This window comes from Hypanus sabinus, chromosome 2, assembly GCF_030144855.1.
Source record: "Hypanus sabinus isolate sHypSab1 chromosome 2, sHypSab1.hap1, whole genome shotgun sequence".
In the NCBI taxonomy this organism is placed as follows: Eukaryota; Metazoa; Chordata; class Chondrichthyes; order Myliobatiformes; family Dasyatidae; genus Hypanus; species Hypanus sabinus.
Genome location: NC_082707.1, coordinates 107,075,281 through 107,096,306, shown reverse-complemented (window position 1 = coordinate 107,096,306; position 21,026 = coordinate 107,075,281). Strand labels below are relative to the sequence as shown.

Below are 21,026 nucleotides of genomic sequence, written 5' to 3'. Positions count from 1 at the left end.
GTTTTTCCACAAAGGAGGAACATTAGCTATCCTCCAGTCTTCTGGCACCTCACACGTGGGTAGCAAAACTGCAAAAGTCTTTTGCAGTTTTGTTAGTCAAGTTTGAGCACTTGTGGGGTGGGTGCAGTAGAAAGAGGAGGCGGCCTTATAATAAGAACATAAGACATAGGAGCAGAATTAGGCCATTTGGATCAAAGAGTCTGCTCTATCATTCAATAATGGCTGATCCCTTTCCCACCTCTTCAGCCCCACTCCCAGGCCTTCTCCTCGTAACCTTTGATGCAGTATCTAAGCAAGAACCCATCAAGCTCTGACTTAAATATACCCAACAAAATAGCCTCCACAGTTGCTTGTGCCTTCTTGTGCTAGACTCCCTCACCATGGGAAACATCCTTTCCACATCTACTCTGTCTGGGCCTTTCAACATTCAAAAGGTTTCAATGAGGTTCCCCCCCCACCATCCTCCTAAATTCCACTGAATACAGACCCAGAGCTATCAAACGTTCCTCATATGATAACCCCTTCAACCCTGGAATCATCCTTGTGAACCTCCTCTGAACCCTCTCCAATGTCAGCACAACTTTTCTAAGATGAGGGGCCCAAAACTGCTCACAATACTCAAGGTGAGGCCTCACCAGTGCCTTATAAAGCCTCGGCATCACATCCCTGCTCTTGCATTCAAGACCTCTTGAAATAAATGCTAACAATGCATTTGCTTTTTTCACCACCAACTCAACCTGCTAGTTAACCTTTAGGATGTTCTGTAGAAGGACTCCCAAGTCCCTTTGCATATCAGATTTTTGGACTTTCTGTTTAGAAAATAGTCTGCACATTTATTTCTACAACCAAAGTGTATGACCATGCATTTTCCAACATTATATCTCATTTGCCACTTTCTTGCCCATTCTCCTAATTTGTCTGAGTCCTTCTGCAGCCTTCCTGTTTCCTCAGCACTACCTGCCGCCCACCAGTCTTTGTATCATCTGCAAATTTGGCAACAAAGCTATCTATTCCAGCATCTAAATCATTGATATACAGCATACAAAGAAGCAGTCCCAACATGAACCGCTGTGGAACACCTCCAGTCACTGGCAGCCAACCAGAAAAGGATCCTTTTATTCCCACTCGCTGCCTCCTACCAGTCAGCCAATGTTCTAACCATGCCAGTAACTTTCCTGCAATATCATGGGCTCTTAACTTGGTAGCATGATGTGTGACACCTTGTCTAAGGCCTTCTGAACTGAAAGGCATTAAAACACACAGGTAGGTCCGATTATGAACAATTAATGAAAATCGAGAGAAAGGGGAAACTTTCAGCCGCTTGTAGGAATGAAAGCACATACATCTGACTCTAATTTAATATAATAATTTAATGCAGGTTTGTTCGTTGTTAGGTAGCCACAAGTCAACCGTTTATAATACAAAGAAGGCTGTCTTATAAAACTGCACTTCAGGAAAACCTGAAATGAGTAGAGTTGTCATATAAAATGCAAATCTCTTTTTTCCTGACCTGATGGCAGAAATGTTTTTTGTGCGAAGTCTATCGAGGGCCTCTGCCCGTTCTTCCAATTCATTCAGCTGTTCCTGGATTTGCCGGGCTTTCTCTGGCTCACCTGCTTCTTCTGCCATTGCCTGAAGAAAAAAAGACAGATGGGTTATTATTAAAGAGAACAGATACTGGACATCCAGACCACTGTTACTCTCAAAAGTTGGCAAACTGGATCCAAGATTGACTCAGCAGTTGGAGACAGAAGGTGATGGCAGAGGATAGTTTCCTTAAGAAGTTGAATTGAATCTGGGTCACTGGTATGGTAATACTGTTAGACATAAGACACAGGAGCAGAATTATGGCATTTGGCCCATCGAGTCTGCTCCACCATTCAGTTGTAGCTGATCCTTTCCCCCTTCCCAACCTGTAATTTTTGATGCCATATCCAATCAAGAACCTATCAAGCTCCATCTTAAATAAACCCAATGACCTGTCCTCCACAGCTGCCTGTGGTAATAAATCCCAAAAATTCACCACCCTCTGGCTAAAGGAATTTCTCTGCATCTGTTTTAAATAGAGGCCCTTCTATCCTGAGGCTGTGCCCTCTTGTCCTACACTCCCCCACCATGGGAAACATCCTTTCCACATCTACTCTGTCTAGGCCTTTCAACACTCAAAAGGTTACAATGAGATCCCCCCCTCATCCTTCTGAATTCCAGCAAGTACAAACCCAGAGCAATCAAACGTTTCTCATACGATAACCCTTTCATTCCTGGAATCATCCCTGTGAACCTCCTCTGAACTCTCTCAGTGAAATGGTCTCCCAGTCTGCTTCGGGTCTCACCAATATATAAAAGTTTCAGCGAAATGGTCTCCCAGTCTTTTATACACTGGTGAGACCCGACGCAGACTGGGATACCGTTTCGCTGAACACCGACTCTGTCTGCCAGAGAAAGCAGGATCTCCCAGTGGCCACACATTTTAATTCCACATCCCATTCCCATTCTGATATGCCTATCCAAGGCCTCCTCTACTGTCAGGATGAAGCCACACTCAGGTTGGAGGAACAACACTTTATATACTGGCTGGGTAGCCTCCAACCTGATGGCATGAACATTGACTTCTCTAACTTCCATTAATGCCCCTCCTCTCCTTCTTACCCCATCCCTGACATAATAAGTTGTTTTTTTTCTCTCTCTCTGCCCATCACTCTGCCTGTTCTCCACCTCCCTCTGGTGCTTCCCACCCCTCCCCCTTTCTTTCTCCCTCGGCCTCCCATCCCATGATCCTTTCCCTTCTCTAGCTCTGTACCCCTTTTGCCAATCACCTGTCTGGCTCTCAGCTTCACCCCACACCCTCCGGTCTTCTCCGATCATTTCGCATTTTCCCCTCTCCCTCCTATTTCAAATCTCTTACTATCTTTCCTTTCAGTTAGTCCTGACGAAGGGTCTCGGCCTGTAACGTCGACAGCGCTTCTCCCTATAGATGCTGCCTAGCCTGCTGTGTTCTACCAGCATTTTGTGTGTGTTGCTTTAATCCAGGTAAGTAAAAGTGATACATTTGGAAATCAGCATCATTGTTGTGGCTATCCCTCGAGGTTGAGGATGATGGTCTTTGTTCTGTCTCCACAGAGTGAAGATGCCTGTGTGTGTATTTGTTTCACGTGTACTTGATGTTGCACTCCAAGAAGCACACGATACTTCACAAATCAATCAACTGATTCCAAGGGCATGGAAACCACGACGATTAGAGGTGATGGATTTGTTGCAGCCTTTATCCGCCTTCACAGCTGTCGAGTTCGAAGTAACTTCGTCCACCTGTTCCACCGTTGAGGTCTTGGTTGGATTGTTCTTGGTCAGGGATCTCACCCTTGACCTTACCGCACTGGGTGACTCTACCAGCAGCATAACTCCAGACGGCATAGCTCTCGGAATCTCAGGACCACACAAGCTTCTCCACCATGATAAGATGACAATCCACGGAGAAGACATTTGGAAATACTAGTGAGGCTAAGGGATACTACGGAACAAAACAACCTTGTTGTACTTTCAAAGTTGCTTGAAGATGACAGTACAGAATAAAACATGGTTAAGACTGGATGCTGCCCTTCAATATTCAAGTAATTAAATACAAGAACAAGCAGTTTATACTCTAAAGCAATGGTCAGACCTCAGCTGGTGTCCTGTATGCAGTTCTGATTAGCACTCAACAGGAAAGATGTGCAGAGTGAAGGTGAAAGTAAAAGTGATTAGAGTGAAGGTAGAAACTATTCAGGGATAAATGAAGAAATGTACCTGAAGTCTGAGGAGGCAAGGAAGGTCCTTAATTAGTATTTTGCTTCAGTGTTCACCAGTCAGAGGAACCTTGACAAAGGTGAGATCAGCACAGAACAGGCTAATGTGCTGGAGCAAATCAAGATTAAGAAAAAGGTAGTGTTGGAGCTTTTGAAAACATTAATACGCTCGGCAGAGGATGGTGCTCGGAGAAGCTGTGCCGGAGGGGATGGTCGTTGGCTTGGAGGTTCGACGGACTCGGAGTCTGCTGCGGTCAGGTCACTTTCAGTGTGTGCTGCGCCTGCGAGGCTGGGTTCGATTGAGCTTTCGTTGTGTGCTGCATCTGTGAGGCCGAGTCGGGCGGCGCCGTGGTGGAAGTCCATAGCGGGGGTATTCCTTTCTGCTGCTAGTGTGGGATGGCGAGTCTGTAGGGACCCTGGGGACTTGTGAAAACTGTGTGGTGATTCCTTTTGAACTTATAGTCCTTTAACATCTTTGGACTATTTTTACTGTGCCCATAGTCTGTTTTTTTTAATTAATTATGCTATTGTTTGCACTGTTATAACTATATGTTGTAACTATGTGGTTTTGTGCAGGTCGTGTAGCTTTAGTTTTTGGTCTTGTTTGTCTGGTGGATTTGGAGCTCCTTTCCAGGGAACGTGCTAAGGCGGTAGTGCGATATTAATATGCAGCAGCCTCTCTGGACTCTGGATTGGGGATTGCCAAATATTATGTGGATTTTCTAGTGTAGTCTGTTTTGTCATTTGCTTTTGTGATATCATTCTGGAGGAACGTTGTCTCATTTTTTTTAACTGCATTGTATTTGTGGTTTCTAAATGACAATAAACTGAATCTGAATCTGAATACTCAAGCCCCCGGGGTTGGATGGCACATGGCCCAGGTTACTAAGGGAAGTGAAGGAAGAGATTGTTGGGAGCGTTGAGGCCACAGCCATAGGTCACTGCCAAATAGTTTTAGAGGATTGGAGGATGGCAAATTTGTTCCTTTATTCAAGAAAGGTAACAGTGTAAACAGGAAGGAAGAAAGGCATTAGTAATCCTAGGAATTATAGACCAGTGAGTCTTATACCAGTGGTGGGCAAACTAAATGGAGAGGATTCTTAGGGACAGGATTTATGAGTATTTGAAGAAGCAAAATCATTATAGAGATAGTCCATATCGCCTTGTAAAGGACAGGTCATGCCTTACAGTTGAATTACTTTTTCAATAAGTGGACAGTCAGTGCCTTTATCCCCCAGTGGCAATGGCTAATACCAGAAGAGAGTCTCTTAACACATGTGGAAGAATGACTAGGGGAGATGTCTGAGATAGATTTAAAATAAATACCAAGTACGATAGCTGCCTAGAATGTACTGCCAGAGCTGGTGGTAGAGGCTTGCACATTAGGGGCATTTAAGTGACTCTTAGCTAAGCACATGGAAAAATGAAAAATGGAGGGTTACAGGTTATGCAGAAGGGGAGGGTTATATTGATCATTTAGGTTAAAAAGTCATCAGAACTTTGTGGGCTGAAGGGCCCATATTGTGCTGTGCTGCTCTTTTTACTAGAAATACTACCTGAACACTGTCAGCCAGATCCTTGATGTTAACTGGATACCCAAGGCAATATTATGAGTAGGGTTCATTTGTGTCATGGCAACACACAAGACACTGGAAGAACTGAGCAGCATCTATGGAAAAGAACTAACAGTCGACATTTCAGGCCAAGACCCTTCATTAGGACTGCTGGCTGGCCTGCTGAGTTCCTCCAGGACTTTGTGTGTGTTGCTTTGGATTTCCAGCATCTGCAGATTTTCTCGTGTCATCTGTGTCAAGGTCATTATTGTTCACCAAAGGAGGAAAGGAAGGATGTGAAAAAATCTAGAACAACACACAAAATGCTGGAGGAACTCGGCATGGCACAGGATACAGGAAACTGGGTGACATTTGGGAAGGGGAAAAGGGGTTAAGGAGCCAGTGAAGAGTATCCCTGTGGCCACCCCCCCTCAACATTTTGGATACTATCGGGGGGGGGGGGGCGAGGAGGGAATGACGAATGAGGAAAGTCAAGTTTCTGGCACTAAATTTGTCTCTGCCCAGTCGAGAAGGGGGCAGAAGAGGCACGCTGTGGTTACAGGCAATTCGCTAGTTAGGGGAACAGACAGGATGTTCTGTTGGTGAGAACGAGCTTCCCAGATGGTATCACACACAAAATGCTGGTGGAACGCAGCAGGCCACTGTGTGTGTTGCTTGAATTTCCAGCATCTGCAGATTTTCTTGTGTTTGCGTCCCCAGATGGTATGTTGTCTTCTGAGGCCAGGGTCCTCTGCATTCTTAAGCGTGATGGTGAACAGCCAGAAGTCATAGTCCATATACGTACCAATGACATGGGTAGGTTGACAGTTGAGGTTCTGCATTGGGAGTTAGGTGCTAAGTTAAAGGTCAGGACCTCCAGGGTTGTGAACCCAGGATTGCTACTACCCATGCCATGTGTTAGTGAGACTAGAACTAGGAAGATTATACAGTTTCATATGTGGCTAAGGAGTTGGTGTAGGAGGGAGGGCATAAGATTTTTGAAACATTGGGCTCTCTTCCAGGGAAGGTTGGACCTGTACAAAAGGGACAGTTTGTTAATGCTGCACAATGAGGTTTAAACTAGATTTGCAGGGATATGGGAACCAGACTGCCAGAACAGTTAGTGGAGCAGTTGTGGAGGCAAATGTTGTTAAGACCTCAGACAAAGTTAGGAATCAAAAGGCTGAGTACTGTGCAACAAAACTGAAAAGGGTGGAAGGACTGAAGGTGCTGTATTTGAATGTGCATGGTATATGGAATAAGGTAGGTAAACTTGCAGCACAGTTGCAGATTGGCAACTATGACATCACTGAATCATGGCTGAAAGAATACAGCTGGGAGCTTAATGTTCAAGGATATACACTGTATCAAAAGGACAGGCAGGAAGGCAGAGAGGGTGGGATTGTTCTGTTGGTAAAAATTGAAATCAAATCATTACAAAGAGGCGACATAGGGTTGGAAGGAATCGAATCACTGTGGATAGAGCTAAGGATCTGCAAGGATAAAAAGACCCTGATGGGAGTTGTATACAGGTCCCCCAAACAGTAGTAAGGATGTGGTCTACAAAGTACAACAGCAGATTGAAAATGCATGCCAAAAGGTATGGTAAAACCCTAAGTAAAAGAAATTTTAAGGGCAAGTGATCATAATATGATTGAATTCACTCTGAAATTTGAGAAGCAGAAGCTAAGTCAGATGTATCAGTATTACAGTGGAATAAAGGGGATTAGAGGTATGAGAGAGAGGAGTTGGCCAGAATTGATTGGAAAAGAACACTGGCAGGGATGACAGCAGAGAAGCAATAGCTGGAATTTCTGGAAGCAATTCAGAAGGCACAGGATATATATATATATATATCCCAAAGAGGAAGTAGTTTGCTGATGATACTAAGCTGGATGGCTGTGTGACATGTGATGAGGATGTTAGGAGAATTCAGGGTGACTTGGATAGGCTGGGTGAGTGGGCAGATACTTGGCAGATGACATTTAATGTGAATAAGTGTGAGGCTATCCACTTTGGGAGTAAGAACAGGAAGGCAGATTATTATCTGAACAGTGTAGAGTTAGGTAAGGGAGAAATACAAAGAGATCTAGGAGTCCTTGTTCATCAGTCACTGAAGGTGAATGAGCAAGTGCAGCAGGCAGTGAAGAAGGCTAATGGAATGTTGGCCTTTATTACAAAGGGAATTGAGTACAAGAGCAAGGAAATCCTCTTGCATTTGTACAGGGCCCTGGTGAGACCACACCTGGAGTACTGTGTACAGTTTTGGTCTCCAGGGTTAAGGAAGGACATCCTGGCTGTAGAGGAAGTGTAGTGTAGATTCACAAGGTTAATTCCTGGGATGTCAGGACTGTCTTACGCAGAGAGGTTAGAGAGACTGGGCTTGGACACGCCGGAATTAAGGAGATTGAGAGGGGATCTGATTGCAACATATAAGATTATTAAGGGATTGGACAAGATAGAGGCAGGAAATATGTTCCAGATGCTGGGAGAGTCCAGTACCAGAGGGCATGGTTTGAGAATAAGGGGTAGGTCATTTAGGACAGAGTTAAGAAAAAACTTCTTCTCCCAGAGAGTTGTGGGGGTCTGGAATGCACTGCCTCGGAAGGCAGTGGAGGCCAATTCTCTGGATGCTTTCAAGAAGGAGCTAGATAGGTATCTTATGGATAGGGGAATCAAGGGACAGGGCAGGAACCAGGTATTGATAGTAGATGATCAGCCTTGATCTCAAAATGGCGGTGCAGGCTCGAAGGGCCAAATGGTCTACTTCTGCACCTACTGTCTATAAGAAGTATTCTAAAGGAAACAAGAGAAGTTAAGCCAACATAAAAGCTAAGGAGAGGGCATAGATTAGTCAGAAGTTAGAGTATTGGGAAGCTTTTAAAAACCAGCAGAAAGCAACTAAAAGTCATTGAGGTAAAGATTGAATACGAAAGTAAGCTAGCCAATAATATTAAAGAGGATACCAAAAATTTCTTCAGATACATAAAGTGCATCTGTCTCAACGGAACATACCTATGCAGAATGCCATGCAAATGTTCCCTGAACATTTGTCATGTTTCTGCTGTGCACTTCCCTGAGAACATCTGCTCCTAATTTATGTTCCCATGTTCCTGCCTAATAGCATATTTCCCCCTACCCCAATTAAATCTTTTCCCAAATTGTCTGCTCCTATCCCTCTACATCACTATGGTAAAGGAGATATAGTTGTGATTGCTACTACCAAAATGCTCTCTCAAGAGATCTGACACCTGACCAGGTTCATTTCCCAATAGCAGATTGTGTTCTCTCCTCTCCTCCAGTTAGCTTATCTACATATTGTGCCAGGAAACCTTCCTGAGCACACCTAACAAACTTCATCCCATCTAAACCCCTTGCTCTAAGGAGATGCCAGTCAATATAAGTAAAGTTTAATTCACCCATCATAACCCTATTATTATTGCACCATTTCAGAATCTGCCTCCCTATCTGCTCCTCAATGTCTCTGTTACTATGGGGGGGGGGGGCTATAAAGAATAAACCCAGTAGTGTTATTGTCCCCTTCCTGTTTCTGACTTCCACTCAAAATGACTCAGTAGACAATCCCTCAATGACTTTCTCCTTTTCTGCAGCCGTGATACTATCCCCGATCAGCAATGCCACGCCCCCACCTCTTTTCCCTCCCTGCCTGTCCCTTTTGAAACATCTAAAGCCCGGCACATTCACCTTGCCCCTGAGACACCCAAGTCTCTGTGATGGCCACAGCATTGTAGTTCTAGATTCTGGAATGTTTCCAGAAAACTGGATAATTGCAAATGTCACCTCACTCTTCACGAAGGGATAGAGGCAGAAGAAAGGAAATGATAGGCCAGTTAGTCTGACCTTAGTGGTTAGGAAGATGTTAGAGTCAATTATTAAGGATGAGGTCTCAGGGTACTTGGAGATACATGATAAAGTAGTCCATAGTCAGTATAGTTTCCTCAATGGAAATCTTGCCTGACAAATCTGTTGGAACTCTTTGAAGAAATAACAAGCAGGATAGACAGGGGAGAAGCAGCATCTTGTGTACTTGGATTTTCAGAAGGCCTTTGACAAGGTGCCACACAAGGCTGCTTAACAAGCTACAAGCCCATGGTGTTACAGGACAAATTTTATCATGGATAAAGCAGTGGTTGACTGGCAGGACGCAGAGAGTGGCAATAAAGGGAGCCTTTTCTGACCGGCTGCTGGTAACTAGTAGTGCTCTGCAGGAGTCCTGATGAAGGACCTTTCCCTGAAATATTGACTATCTGTAAATTTTCTCTTGTTTGCCTCAGGAGTCTGTGTTGGGACCAATTCTTCTTATGTTGTATGTCAATGATTTGGAAGATGGAACTGATGGTTTTGTTGCAAAATTTGCAGACGATATGAAGATAGGTGGAGGGGTAGTGGTTTTGAGGAAGTAGAGAAACTACATACCATAGCTTGGGACAGATTAGGAGAATGGGCAAAGTAATGGAATACGTGTTGAGAAGTGTATGGTCATGCACTTTGGCAGAAGAAATGAAAGAGCTGACTATTTTCTTAACGGAGAGAAAGTACAAAAAACTGAGGTGGAAAGGGAATTGAGAGTCTTTTACAGGATTCACTAAAGGATAATTTGCAGGTTGAGAAAGGCAAATGCAATATTAACATTCATTTCAAGAGGACAAGAATATAAAACGATGTAAAGTTGAGACTTCATAAAGCACTGGTGGGGCCTCACTAGGAGTATCGTGAGCAGGTTTAGGCCCCTTATCTGAGAAAGGATGTGCTGAAACTGGAGGGAGTTCAAAGGAGGTTCACTGAAAAGATTCCAGAATTGAATGGCTTGTCATATGAAGAACATCTGATGGCTCTGGGCCTGTATTTGCTAGAATTCAGAATAAGGGGTGGTCTCGTTAAAACCTATTGAATGGTGAAAGGCCTCAATAAAGTGGATGTGGAGAGGATCCACATCCTCTATGGTGGGAGAATCTCAGACCAGAGGATACAGCCTCAGAATAGAGTGGCATCCTTTTAGAACAAAATGGAGGAGGAATTTCTTTAGCCAGAGGGTGGTTAATTTGTTGAATTATTTGCCACAGGCAGCGTGGAGGCTGTCTTATGTATGCTTAAGGCCGAGGTTGATAGATTCTTGATTGGCCAGGGTATGAAAGGATACAGGGAGAAGACAGGAGATTGGGACTGCTAAAAAATTGGATCAGCCACGATGAAATGGCGGTGCAGACTTGATGGGACACATGGCCTAATTCTGCTCCTATATTACGGTCATGGCAGGCAGCATCCACGAAGGGGAATAAACGGTCAATGTTTTGGGCTGAGACCCTTCATCAAATTACCCTCCATAGATGTTGCTTGACTTCCACCAGCAATGTTTGCGTTTCACACAAGATTTCCAGCAGCTGCAGAATCCTTTGTGTTTATAATAAAACCTAAGAATGGTAGTGGCATCTTCCAGAGTTTTTTGAGATCACCACATGTCGAGAACATTGCCCCTAAATATCCTTTTAGAGACCTTAGATTTCCCAAGTGGTAGATTAATAGGACTTTAAGCTTATGGTCAACTTTAGACTTGCGTACAGGGGCAATCTTCGGTCACCTCAAAGTCCAGAATTTCTCATTCATGGGGACAGAATTATAGAATACAGAAATGGGCTCTTTGGCTCACGTTGTCCATGCTCATCTCTTGCCCACCTATGTGATCCCATTTGCCTGCACTAGAACCTGATCCTTATACTGTATACCTTGCCTATTTAAGTGTCTAAATGCCTCAAACAAAATGATATCTGATTCCAACATCATATTCCAGATATCATTCTGTGTAACAAATTTTCACCTCAGATCCCATAAAGAGTCCTTTCTCTTACAAACCTTTTTTTTTTGATATCTTTACCACTTTACCATGAGAAAAAAAGATTCTCATCTACTTGATCTACACATTTCAGTCATGTATACTTCTATTAGGTCACCCTTCAGCTCCATGGAGAAACAACCAAGCTAATCCAATCTCTCCCAATAACTGATGTCCTCCGATCCAGGGAACATCCAATCTCCCCTAGACTCTCCAGAGCAACCACAACCACAGAACTGCACCCAATATTCCCAAATGTTTTGTAACTTCTGAAAACAGAATATAATGGCATCTTCTTCCAAAACACCTAATCTTATCCACATTAATTACTTATTTATCAGAGCAGTCACCTTCTTTGATGATTTCTTTAATCTTCTTTGGAAAAGTTTCCATCATCATGATATTTGTTCTTATTGCCTCTCTTACAGGATGAATAATATGAAGGTGTACATGCTTCCTGAAATGTTCAAACCAACTACATCTGACCTTGAATGCATCTGAACTTTCAAAAGATTTTTCACCCCCTCACTTTCATTTCAAATTTTGACGTAACAATCACACACAGCCCCGGATCATCAACTTCAGAGGCATAGTCTTGGAGAAAGTTGTGATAAAATATCTTCAATCTGAAACATTAACTATTTCTCTTCCCCAGCACTTTGTTTTATTTTGGATTTCCAGCTTCCCTAGGTCCAAGGATAACTTCAACCCCAGATTTGTAAGGTTGTAGGATGAACCACAGACTTCTTCACAGGTGCACTGTGGCTGATAGGCTGGGATATGAAGATGGATACCGGTACAGTGCTTGTGTCAACTCTGCATAATGGATAGCAGGATCATGCTGCATTAACGTATGATATAGATTGAAATCTTGTTTATTACTGTTTCCTCTTAACTATAACAATGCTGCCTAAACTTGAGAACTAATCATATAAGTAAATAACTTTGTAAGCAAAGAACATGCATCCAAAAACTAAACTGCACTGAACAAAAACTTCAAATTGAGTATTTCACCCACCTTTTCTTTCATCAGCTGAGTCTTTTTCATGGCATAATTGGAAGGTGCTTTCCTGAATCGGTCCTTCTCCTTCACAATCTGCAACAGGACGGTACACAGTAACTGAAGACAAGGATCGACTTCTAAGGTGAAATGCTTCTTTATGAAACTACTATATCCTTAGAGTTCCAAGCCCATGTTATTTATCAGGTGTCCTTCAGACTTTGTTACTTCTGACAGCACAAACAACCAGTCTCAGCTTTGATTCTCATTTAGTTTTATTTAAACTGCTTGAAGAGCTTGTACCAATCAACACTCATTTGTTGTCTGCATGCTTTAATCTAAATGCTCAATTGTTTTCATAATTCAGTATTATCCCTAAACAACATGGTTTCCTCCTTCAAAACATTATCATAGCTGTGGGTTAATCTTCATCAGAAGGACTTCATCATCTTGCAGTAATTTCATGATTAGATTCAGCATGAAACATTCCCTTAAGGACATGAACCCACTCCTTGTGGTGGAGGTCATAGGTTTTGGAGATGTCACAGTTATTAGATAAGTAACAGCTATGCAAATTTTAGTTGCAGCCACACTGCAGGGAATGGATGCTTTGAGTGCTATCAGGGTGGCAATAAAGTCAGTCAGCTTGTTCTAGATGATGAGTGATGAGTATTTGATGAAAAGTTATTGGAGTGGCACTCATCTGGGGAAATGGACTTGCACATTAGAAATCATGGAAATACTGCAGCAGGTTGGAAGGTGAGTTGCTTATACCCACCCTCTGATCTGCTTCTCACCACAGTTTGATCCTTAGTATCAACTGAAGAGGACTCAGTAACATTGATGACATTTTCTCTGGCGTGCAGGAGGGTGAGATGCAATCTTAAGGGTTTAAAAATTTAGGGAAGTTTAAAACGAGATGGCACTGGGAAAAGATTGAAAAGGGACCCAAAGGACAAACTTCTCCACAGAGGTGGTGAGTTTAAGGAATGAGGTGGCACAATAAATGGCCTAAATAAGTACAACTACAGCATTCAAAAAACACTTGGACATATTCATGATTAGGAAGGTTTTAGAAGGATACAGGCAAAATGATAGCAAATGGGAGTAGCTCAGGTAGACATCTTGATCAGCGTGGATGAGTTCAGCTGAAGGGCTTGTTTCTGTGCTGTATGACTACGCATTTTAAGTGTAGGTTTCAGATACTCTTGTTTAGAGTTGCCATTAATATCTAATATTGCTACATTCAGGCAAAGACAGCCTCAATTACGATTGAACTCTGAAGGAAATCAAATAGTTTATAATTGTCAGTGAATGATCCCACTTTTAACCTAACACTTGTAAAGAAATTGCATCACTTCCCCACACTACCATCAGACTGTGCTCTGTATTAAAAACTGATTATTTACCTTCAGAATTAGTCAAATCAAGTTGCCCATTTGGGCAATATCCATCACTGGTTACATAACTAACATGAAATAAAATGTTCATGGACGTGAATCCACACCACGAATTATCACTAATTTGCAATTAAATCTTTAGCACAAGCCTGAAGTACGGTACAGAATATGGCACAGTGTTTTTTTTCTAGGAAGTGTGCTCCAATGTTATATTTTGCTCCTTACTCTGCCATAAGTGACAGAGTTCATTAAGTGACTTCCCTCTTTCAAGGGGACAAAGGATTTGTCTAGGAAATGTTGTGTCAGTTTGAGCTGAATATGCTTGGCTACAAAATAAACAATGTAATGAAGGTGATGGAAAACAGGTGTAACAACTGCTTGATTCTTGCTGTCACCTACCTCTTCAATGTCATGATCATTAAACTTATACTCCAGTGCCTGTTTGATCTGCTGTTCCTTCTTGTTAACTTCATCCATGGTCGGTAACTGCATTCCTCCCATCACTATCTGAAACAATGGAAAGCCAGGGTTTAAACTATCTACAAAGCTGTAGAGTTTGGTGCCCATTCTGTACCTGGGCTTGTCAACAATGATACCTCTCTGAAGTACCTACACTTAGCATTCAGATGCAGAGATTGAAACACTGTGCTTGCAGTCAGATTGCAAGCATGCTCCTCAGCTTTAGAAAAACTAAACCAAAATTGAAAGCTCCCTCACCACAGAACTCACCGTCTCTCTCCATTTCATGAACTCTGTTTCAGTGAATTCCTGGTTTGACACAAACTCAAGTCGAAACACCCGCTCATCTGAGCCATGACTAGAAAGATAAAGATAAACATACTTAGTTTTCTTTTTTTGTTTTTCTCTTTTGTAAAATGAGACATTTAATATAGTTAATCATAGAAATTTCTGAAAGCATATCCTGAAGTTCAGCATCTTTTTAGTTCCCTATCATGAACTTCAGTTGAAAACCCAGAAAAATAAACAAGTCACCAAAGATTCTAGCAAATTTCTATAGATGTACCGTGGAAAGCATTCTGACAAACTGCATCACCATCTGGCATGGAGCTGCCATTGCAAAGGACCAGAAAAAGCTGCAGAGGGTTATACTCAGCCAAGTCCATCAGGGGCATGAGCCTCCACTGAGGACATCTTCAAAATATGATGCTTCGAGGTTTAGAAACATCTTCTGGGCACCCCTCCCCTCCCAACACCATCAGATTTCTGAATGCTCCGTGAACACTATCTCACTATTTTGCTCTCTTTTATGCACTATTTACTTTATATACATTATGTTAATTAACAGTATTTTTATGTATTGCACTGTGACCACAAAATGACTGATTTCACGATGTCAGTTATAATTAACCAGATTCTGAAGCCTCTAATTCAGATTCCTGGATGTCGTACAACAGATGCATTACTTTGACCTCAAAAGAAAAGAAGGAAAAGGCATAGTACTACAGTGAGCTGATCCTACTATAATAGGTGGCCACACAGGCAACAAAGGTAGTTAACAAAATGACAGGAGGACCTTGATCTGACGGTAACCTATTGATGCCTTTTGAGAAGTCAAACCAAGGTAAAACTTAGTGAATGGTCAGGCCGTGGGGAGAATGTTATAGAACAAAAGGACATAAGAGCACAAGTACATGGTTTCCTGAAAGCGCCTTCACATTAGGAGTTTACAATGGAGGCCTTACAGAAGGCAAGTTAGGAAGAAGCATTGTCAAAATAGCTGTGGGAGCCTGTACTTAACCTTTGTGGCTAGTTTACATGAAAGGAAGATACAATAATCCAGGAAATTAAGAGACAATTTGGAGATGGACCAATTGGCACAAAAGTAATAAAATCTGAAAGCTCACCCTCTAGCTGCCTCATTGGTCCTTTTCACCTAGTCTCAGCAATCAGACATTCTTTTACCCTATCTGAGATGACAATTACTAGATGTGTTACCAACTCCCAATCACAATAAACACTGCAGTCACATCAAATCATAACCAGTTGTCTAGAATGCTTTCAGATAGTGACAGTTATAATGCATTTTCAGCAAGGTTACTGGATAATTGAGACAGTGACTGATTCTACCCACTCAACATTGCTCCAAAAGAATCTCACACTTAATAACTGAATAAATCAGTATAGAGTAAAGGTAGCTGGATATTCAATTGTGTTCCAATGAAGTACAGCAAAGCAACACACAGAATACTGGAGCAACTCAGCAGGCCAGGCAGCACCAATGGAAAAGAGTACAGTCCATGTTTCAGGCCAAGATCTCCTGAAGGGTCTTAACCCGAAACATTGACTGTACTCTTTTCTATAAATGCTGCCTAGCCTGCTGAGTTCCTCCAGCATTTTGAGTGTGTTGTTTGGATTTCCAGCATCTGCAGACTTTCTTTTGTTTGAAATACAGTAAAGCATTTGTTATTTTCATGAACTACAAACAAAGGGTCTGGGATGATGAAATGCTAACATTTAACTCATGGCATTAAAAGATTACCATTTTTACCACTGCAAGTGCTGGTAACAGTTGTGGTCATTCCTCCAGCATTTTAAAAAATAGTTTATAGTCCCCTTTGGTTTGTAATATGATCCAGTCACGTATTCTAGGGTAATCTAAAGATTCCCTATAATTTTTCAAAGGATTTCTAACTTCCATCCAAATCAAAAGATGATAAACCTGAAACACAAGTCATATCTCACTGCATGGATGGCATTTGTTCCATTATTTTGCTCAATTTCAGCAGAGTTCACAGCCAAAGCAGAGTGTACAATATGATCAAAAAGATCCCTATCAAATGCTTCATAAGATCCAGGTACATAAGGACACAATTAGTCACTCATTATCAGGAAATCCTGTATGATGGAAATGCTTGCATAAGTAACAACAGCAAAATCATTATTGGCAGGTAATGAATTTAAAGACAGGATGCACAGTATTTTGCTTGTATGAATTGAGTTTACTGCCTATTGATTGTATTCCTTGTTTACAATTGGTATAAACTTCTGGCTTATAATTGGTAATTACTTGCTCAACATCTGAACCCATTTTCAAATTGTTAGATGGCATGGCAGCTTAGTGGTGAGTGTAACACTTTACAGGTCAGAGTTCAATTCCCACCACTATCTGAAAGGAGTTTGTATGCTCTCCCCATGATCATGTGGGCTGGAAATATGGCAGCTCCTGCAAGCTGCCCCCAGTGCATCTTGGACTGCTTGGTTGTTGATACAAGCAACACATGTCACTGTACGTTTGATGTTTTGATGTGCTTGTGACAAAAAATTAAATTTTATCTTGATCATTTTCTTAACGGATATCATACTGCTGGAAAATGACACTAGAGTGGTAGTAATTGGGGACAAAGCAAAGGTAGAAGAACTCTAAGTATTTTACTTCCAACAGAGGCAGACTAATTTTGATTCTAAACTGGATTGTGAAGACTAGTCACATACAACTTAACTGCATAATAATTAATCAGTGGCAGCATTGTGGTTACTATAAAGGGAATTATATCCCATTTTCCTCTTTAGCTGGGACTGCAACATCATGACTGGCAGCCTTTTAGTTTATCAGGCCTGCCCCAACCTGATCTCCTGAAGTCAACAGTGCTCATTTAATGAGTTGAACCAATTCTTCGCTCTGGTACTTACCGTAACTGCAGCCCTTTGTTTGTCCTTGAACTGCCCAGTTGATAAACCTTTCCAGTTTCTACAACACCAGTGATCTCTGCAACCTGGAAGCAGAGAGAGATAGTTATGAGTGGCCAGACACAAGTCAGATAGTAAGACCATAAGACATAGAAGCAGAATTAGACTATTCAACCCATCAAGTCTGTTCTGCCATTCCATTATGGCTGATCCCACATCCCACTCAACCTCATGCACTTGCCTTCTCGCCATATCATTTGATCCCTGACCAATCAAGAAACTATCAACTTCCACTTTAAATATACCCATAGACTTGGTTTCCACCAGTCTGCTTCAGAGTATTCCACAGATTTACTACTCACTGGCTAAAAAATTCCTCCTTACCTCTGTTCTAAAGGTTTGCAGGAAACATCTCCACATCTACCTTATCTAATCCTTTTAACATTCTGTTGGTTTCAATGAGATCCCCCCTCATTCTTCTAAATTCCAGTTCAGGCTCAAAGCTGTCAAATGTTCCCTATATGTTAACCCCTTCATTCACAGAATCATCCTTGTGAACCTCTTTTTGGATTCTCCAATGACAATAACTTGCTTCAGTATTCACTAAGGAAAACGATCTTGGCGATTGTAGGGATGACTTACAGTGGACTGAAAAGCTTGAGAATGTAGATACTATGAAAGAGGATGTGCTGGAGCTTTTGGAAAGCATCAAGTTGGATAAGTCACTGGGACTGGACGGGATGTACCCCAGGCTACAGTGGGATGCGAGGGAGGAGATTGCTGAGCCTCTGGCAATGATCTTTGAGGATGGGAGGAGTTCTGGAGGATTGCGGTTCTTCCCTTATTCAAGAAAGGGAGTAGGGACAGCCCAGGAAATTATAGACCAGTGAGTCTTACTTCAGTGGTTGGTAAGTTGATGGAGAAGATCCTGAGAGGCAGGATTTATGAACATTTGGAGAGGCATAATATGATTAGGAATAGTCAGCATGGCTTTGTCAAAGGCAGGTCATAACTTACCAGCCTGATTGAATTTTTTGAGGATGTGACTAAACACATTAATGAAGGTAGAGCCGTAGATGTAGTGTATATGGATCTTAACAAGGCATTTGATAAGGTACCCCCATGCAAGGCTTATTGAGAAAGGAAGGAGGCACGGGATCCAAGGGGACATTACTTTGTGGATCCAGAACTGGCTTGCCCACAGAAGACAAAGAGTGGTTAGCTGGGTCATATTCTGCATGGAGGCCAGTTACCAGTGGTGTGTCTCAGGAACCTGTTCTCGGACCCCTTCTCGTGATTTTTATAAATGACCTGGATAAGGAAGTGGACGGATGGGTTAGTAAATCTGCTGATGACACAAAAGTTGGGGGTGTTGTGGATCGTGTGGGGGGCTGTCAGAAGTTATAATGGGACATTGATCGGATGCAAAACTGGTCTGAGAAGTAGCAGATCAAGTTCAACTGAGATAAGCATGAGGTAGTTCACTTTGGTCGGTCGAATATGATGGCAGAATATAGTATTAATGGTAAGACTCTTGGCAGTGTGGATGATTAAAGTGATCTTGGGGTCCGAGTCCATAGGACACTCAAAGCTGCTACGCAGGTTAACTCTGTGGTTAAGAAGGATCGGTGCACTGGTCTTCATCAATCGTGGGATTGAGATCAACATTGGAGTACAGTTCTCAATTCTGGTCACCTCACTACAGGAACAATGTGGAAACCATAGAAAGGGTGCAGAGGAGATTTACAAGGGTGTTGCCTGGATTGGGTAGCATGCCTTATGAGAATAGGTTGAGTGAACTCGGCCTTTTCTATTTGGAGCGACGGAGGATGAGAGGTAACTTGATAGAGGTGTACAACATAATGAGGCACTGATCATGTGGATAGTCAGAGGCTTTTCCCCAGGGTTGAAATGGCTAGCACAAGAGGGCATAGTTTTAAGGTGCTTGGAAGTAGGTTTGTTTGTTTTTTTTAAAATAAACACAGAGAGTAGAGAGTGCGTGGAATGGGCTGCCGGTAGCTGCTGTGGAAACAATAGGGTCTTTTAAGAGTCTCCTGGATGGCTACATGGAGCTTAGAAAAATAGAGGGCTATGGGTAAAGCCTAGGTATTTCTAAGGTAGGGACATGTTTGGCACAGCTTTGTGGTCCGAAGGGCCTGTATTGTGCTTTATGTTTCTATGACAACACATCCCTTCTGCAAAACGGGACCCAAACCAATTTTCAATAGTCCAAGTGCGGCTTGATTAGTGTCTCATCGAGCCTCAGCATTATTTCCTTGCTTTTATATTCTATTCCCCTTGAAATAAATGCCAACGCTGTATTTGGCTTCTTTAGCACAGACTCAACCTGTAAATAAACCTTCAGGGAGTCTCTCATAAGGACTCTTCAGTTCCTTTGGACCTCTGATGTTTGAATTTTCTCCCCATTTAGATAACAGTCTGCACTATTGTTCCTTTTACCACAATGCATTACAAGACCATAAGCCCAAAAGACACAGGAGCAGAATGAGATCATTTGGTTCATCCAGTCTGCTACGCCATTCAATCATGGCTGATCTTTTTTCCCCTGCTCAACCCTACTCCCTGGCTTTCTCCCTGTAACCTTTGATGCCATGTCCAACCAAGAACCTATCAATCTCTGCCTCAAGTACACCCAACGACCTGGCCTTCACAGCCGCCTGTGGTAACAAATTCCACAAATTCATAGCCCTCTGGCTAAAGAAATTTCTCCACATCTCTGTTTTAAATGGTCGCCCCGTCCTGAGGCTGTGCCCTCTTGTCCGACACTCCCCCACCACAGGAAACATCCTTTCCACATCTAGTCTGTCTAGGCATTTTAACATTCAAAATGTTTCAATGAGATCCCGTCAATCACCCTAAGTTCCAGTGAGTGCAGACCCAGAGCATCAAATGTTCCTCGTATGATAACCCTTTCCTTCCTGGAATCATCCTTGTGAATCACCTCTGACTCTCTCAAATGGCAACATGTATTTTCTAAGATGAGGAGCCCAAAACTGTTCACAACATGCAAGATGAGGCCTCACCAGTGTCTTATAAAACCTCAGCATACAATCCTGCTCTTATATCCAAGACCTCTTGAAATGAATGCTAACATTGCATTTCCTTTCCACACCACCAACTCAACCTCCTAGATAATCTTTAGGATGTTCCCCATTTTGAAAATAGTCTTTACATTTATTTCTTCTATCGAAGTACATGACCATGCATTTTCCAACCTTATATCTCATTTGCCACTTTCTTGCCCATTCTCCTAATTTGTCTAAATCCATCTGCAACCTACCTGTTTCCTCAAGACTACCTGCCTTTCTACCAATCTTTGTATCATCTGCAAACTTGGCAACAAAGCCATGTATTCCATCATCTAAATCACTGATGTACAGTATAAAAAGAAGTGGTTCCAACAACGACTCCTGCGAAATACTACCAGTCATTGGCAGCCAACCAGATAAGGATCCTTTTATTCCCACTCGTTGCTTCCTATCAATCAGCTAATGTTCTAACAATGTCAGTAACTTTCTTGTAATACCTTGGGCTCTTAACTTGGTCAACAACCTCATGTGTGGCACCTTGTCAAAGACCTTCTGAAAGTCCAAATATACAACATCCACTGCATCCCCTTTATCTATCCTACTTGTAATCTCTTCAAAGAGTTCCAACAGGTTCATCAAGTAGGATTTTCCCTGAAGGGAACCATGCTTACTTTGTACTATCTTGTCCTGTGTCACCAAGTACTCCATCACCTCATCCTGAACAATTGACTCCAACATCTTC

The 21,026-nt window shown here is 42.3% G+C and overlaps 1 protein-coding gene across 2 annotated transcripts in view; it reads right to left on the bottom strand.

Annotated features, from left to right (window-relative positions):
* The window catches only part of rtf1 (RTF1 homolog, Paf1/RNA polymerase II complex component), a 207,319-nt gene that overhangs the window by 41,068 nt on the left and 145,225 nt on the right, over window positions 1-21,026 (bottom strand). For both annotated transcript variants that reach the window (XM_059951609.1, XM_059951615.1), the window contains exons 9-13: window positions 17,238-17,320; window positions 14,316-14,403; window positions 13,986-14,093; window positions 12,205-12,282; window positions 1,511-1,632 (exon numbers count right to left, since the gene is read on the bottom strand). In XM_059951609.1, coding sequence (XP_059807592.1) covers window positions 1,511-1,632; window positions 12,205-12,282; window positions 13,986-14,093; window positions 14,316-14,403; window positions 17,238-17,320 — 479 coding nt within the window. The remainder of the gene's footprint in view (window positions 1-1,510; window positions 1,633-12,204; window positions 12,283-13,985; window positions 14,094-14,315; window positions 14,404-17,237; window positions 17,321-21,026) is intronic.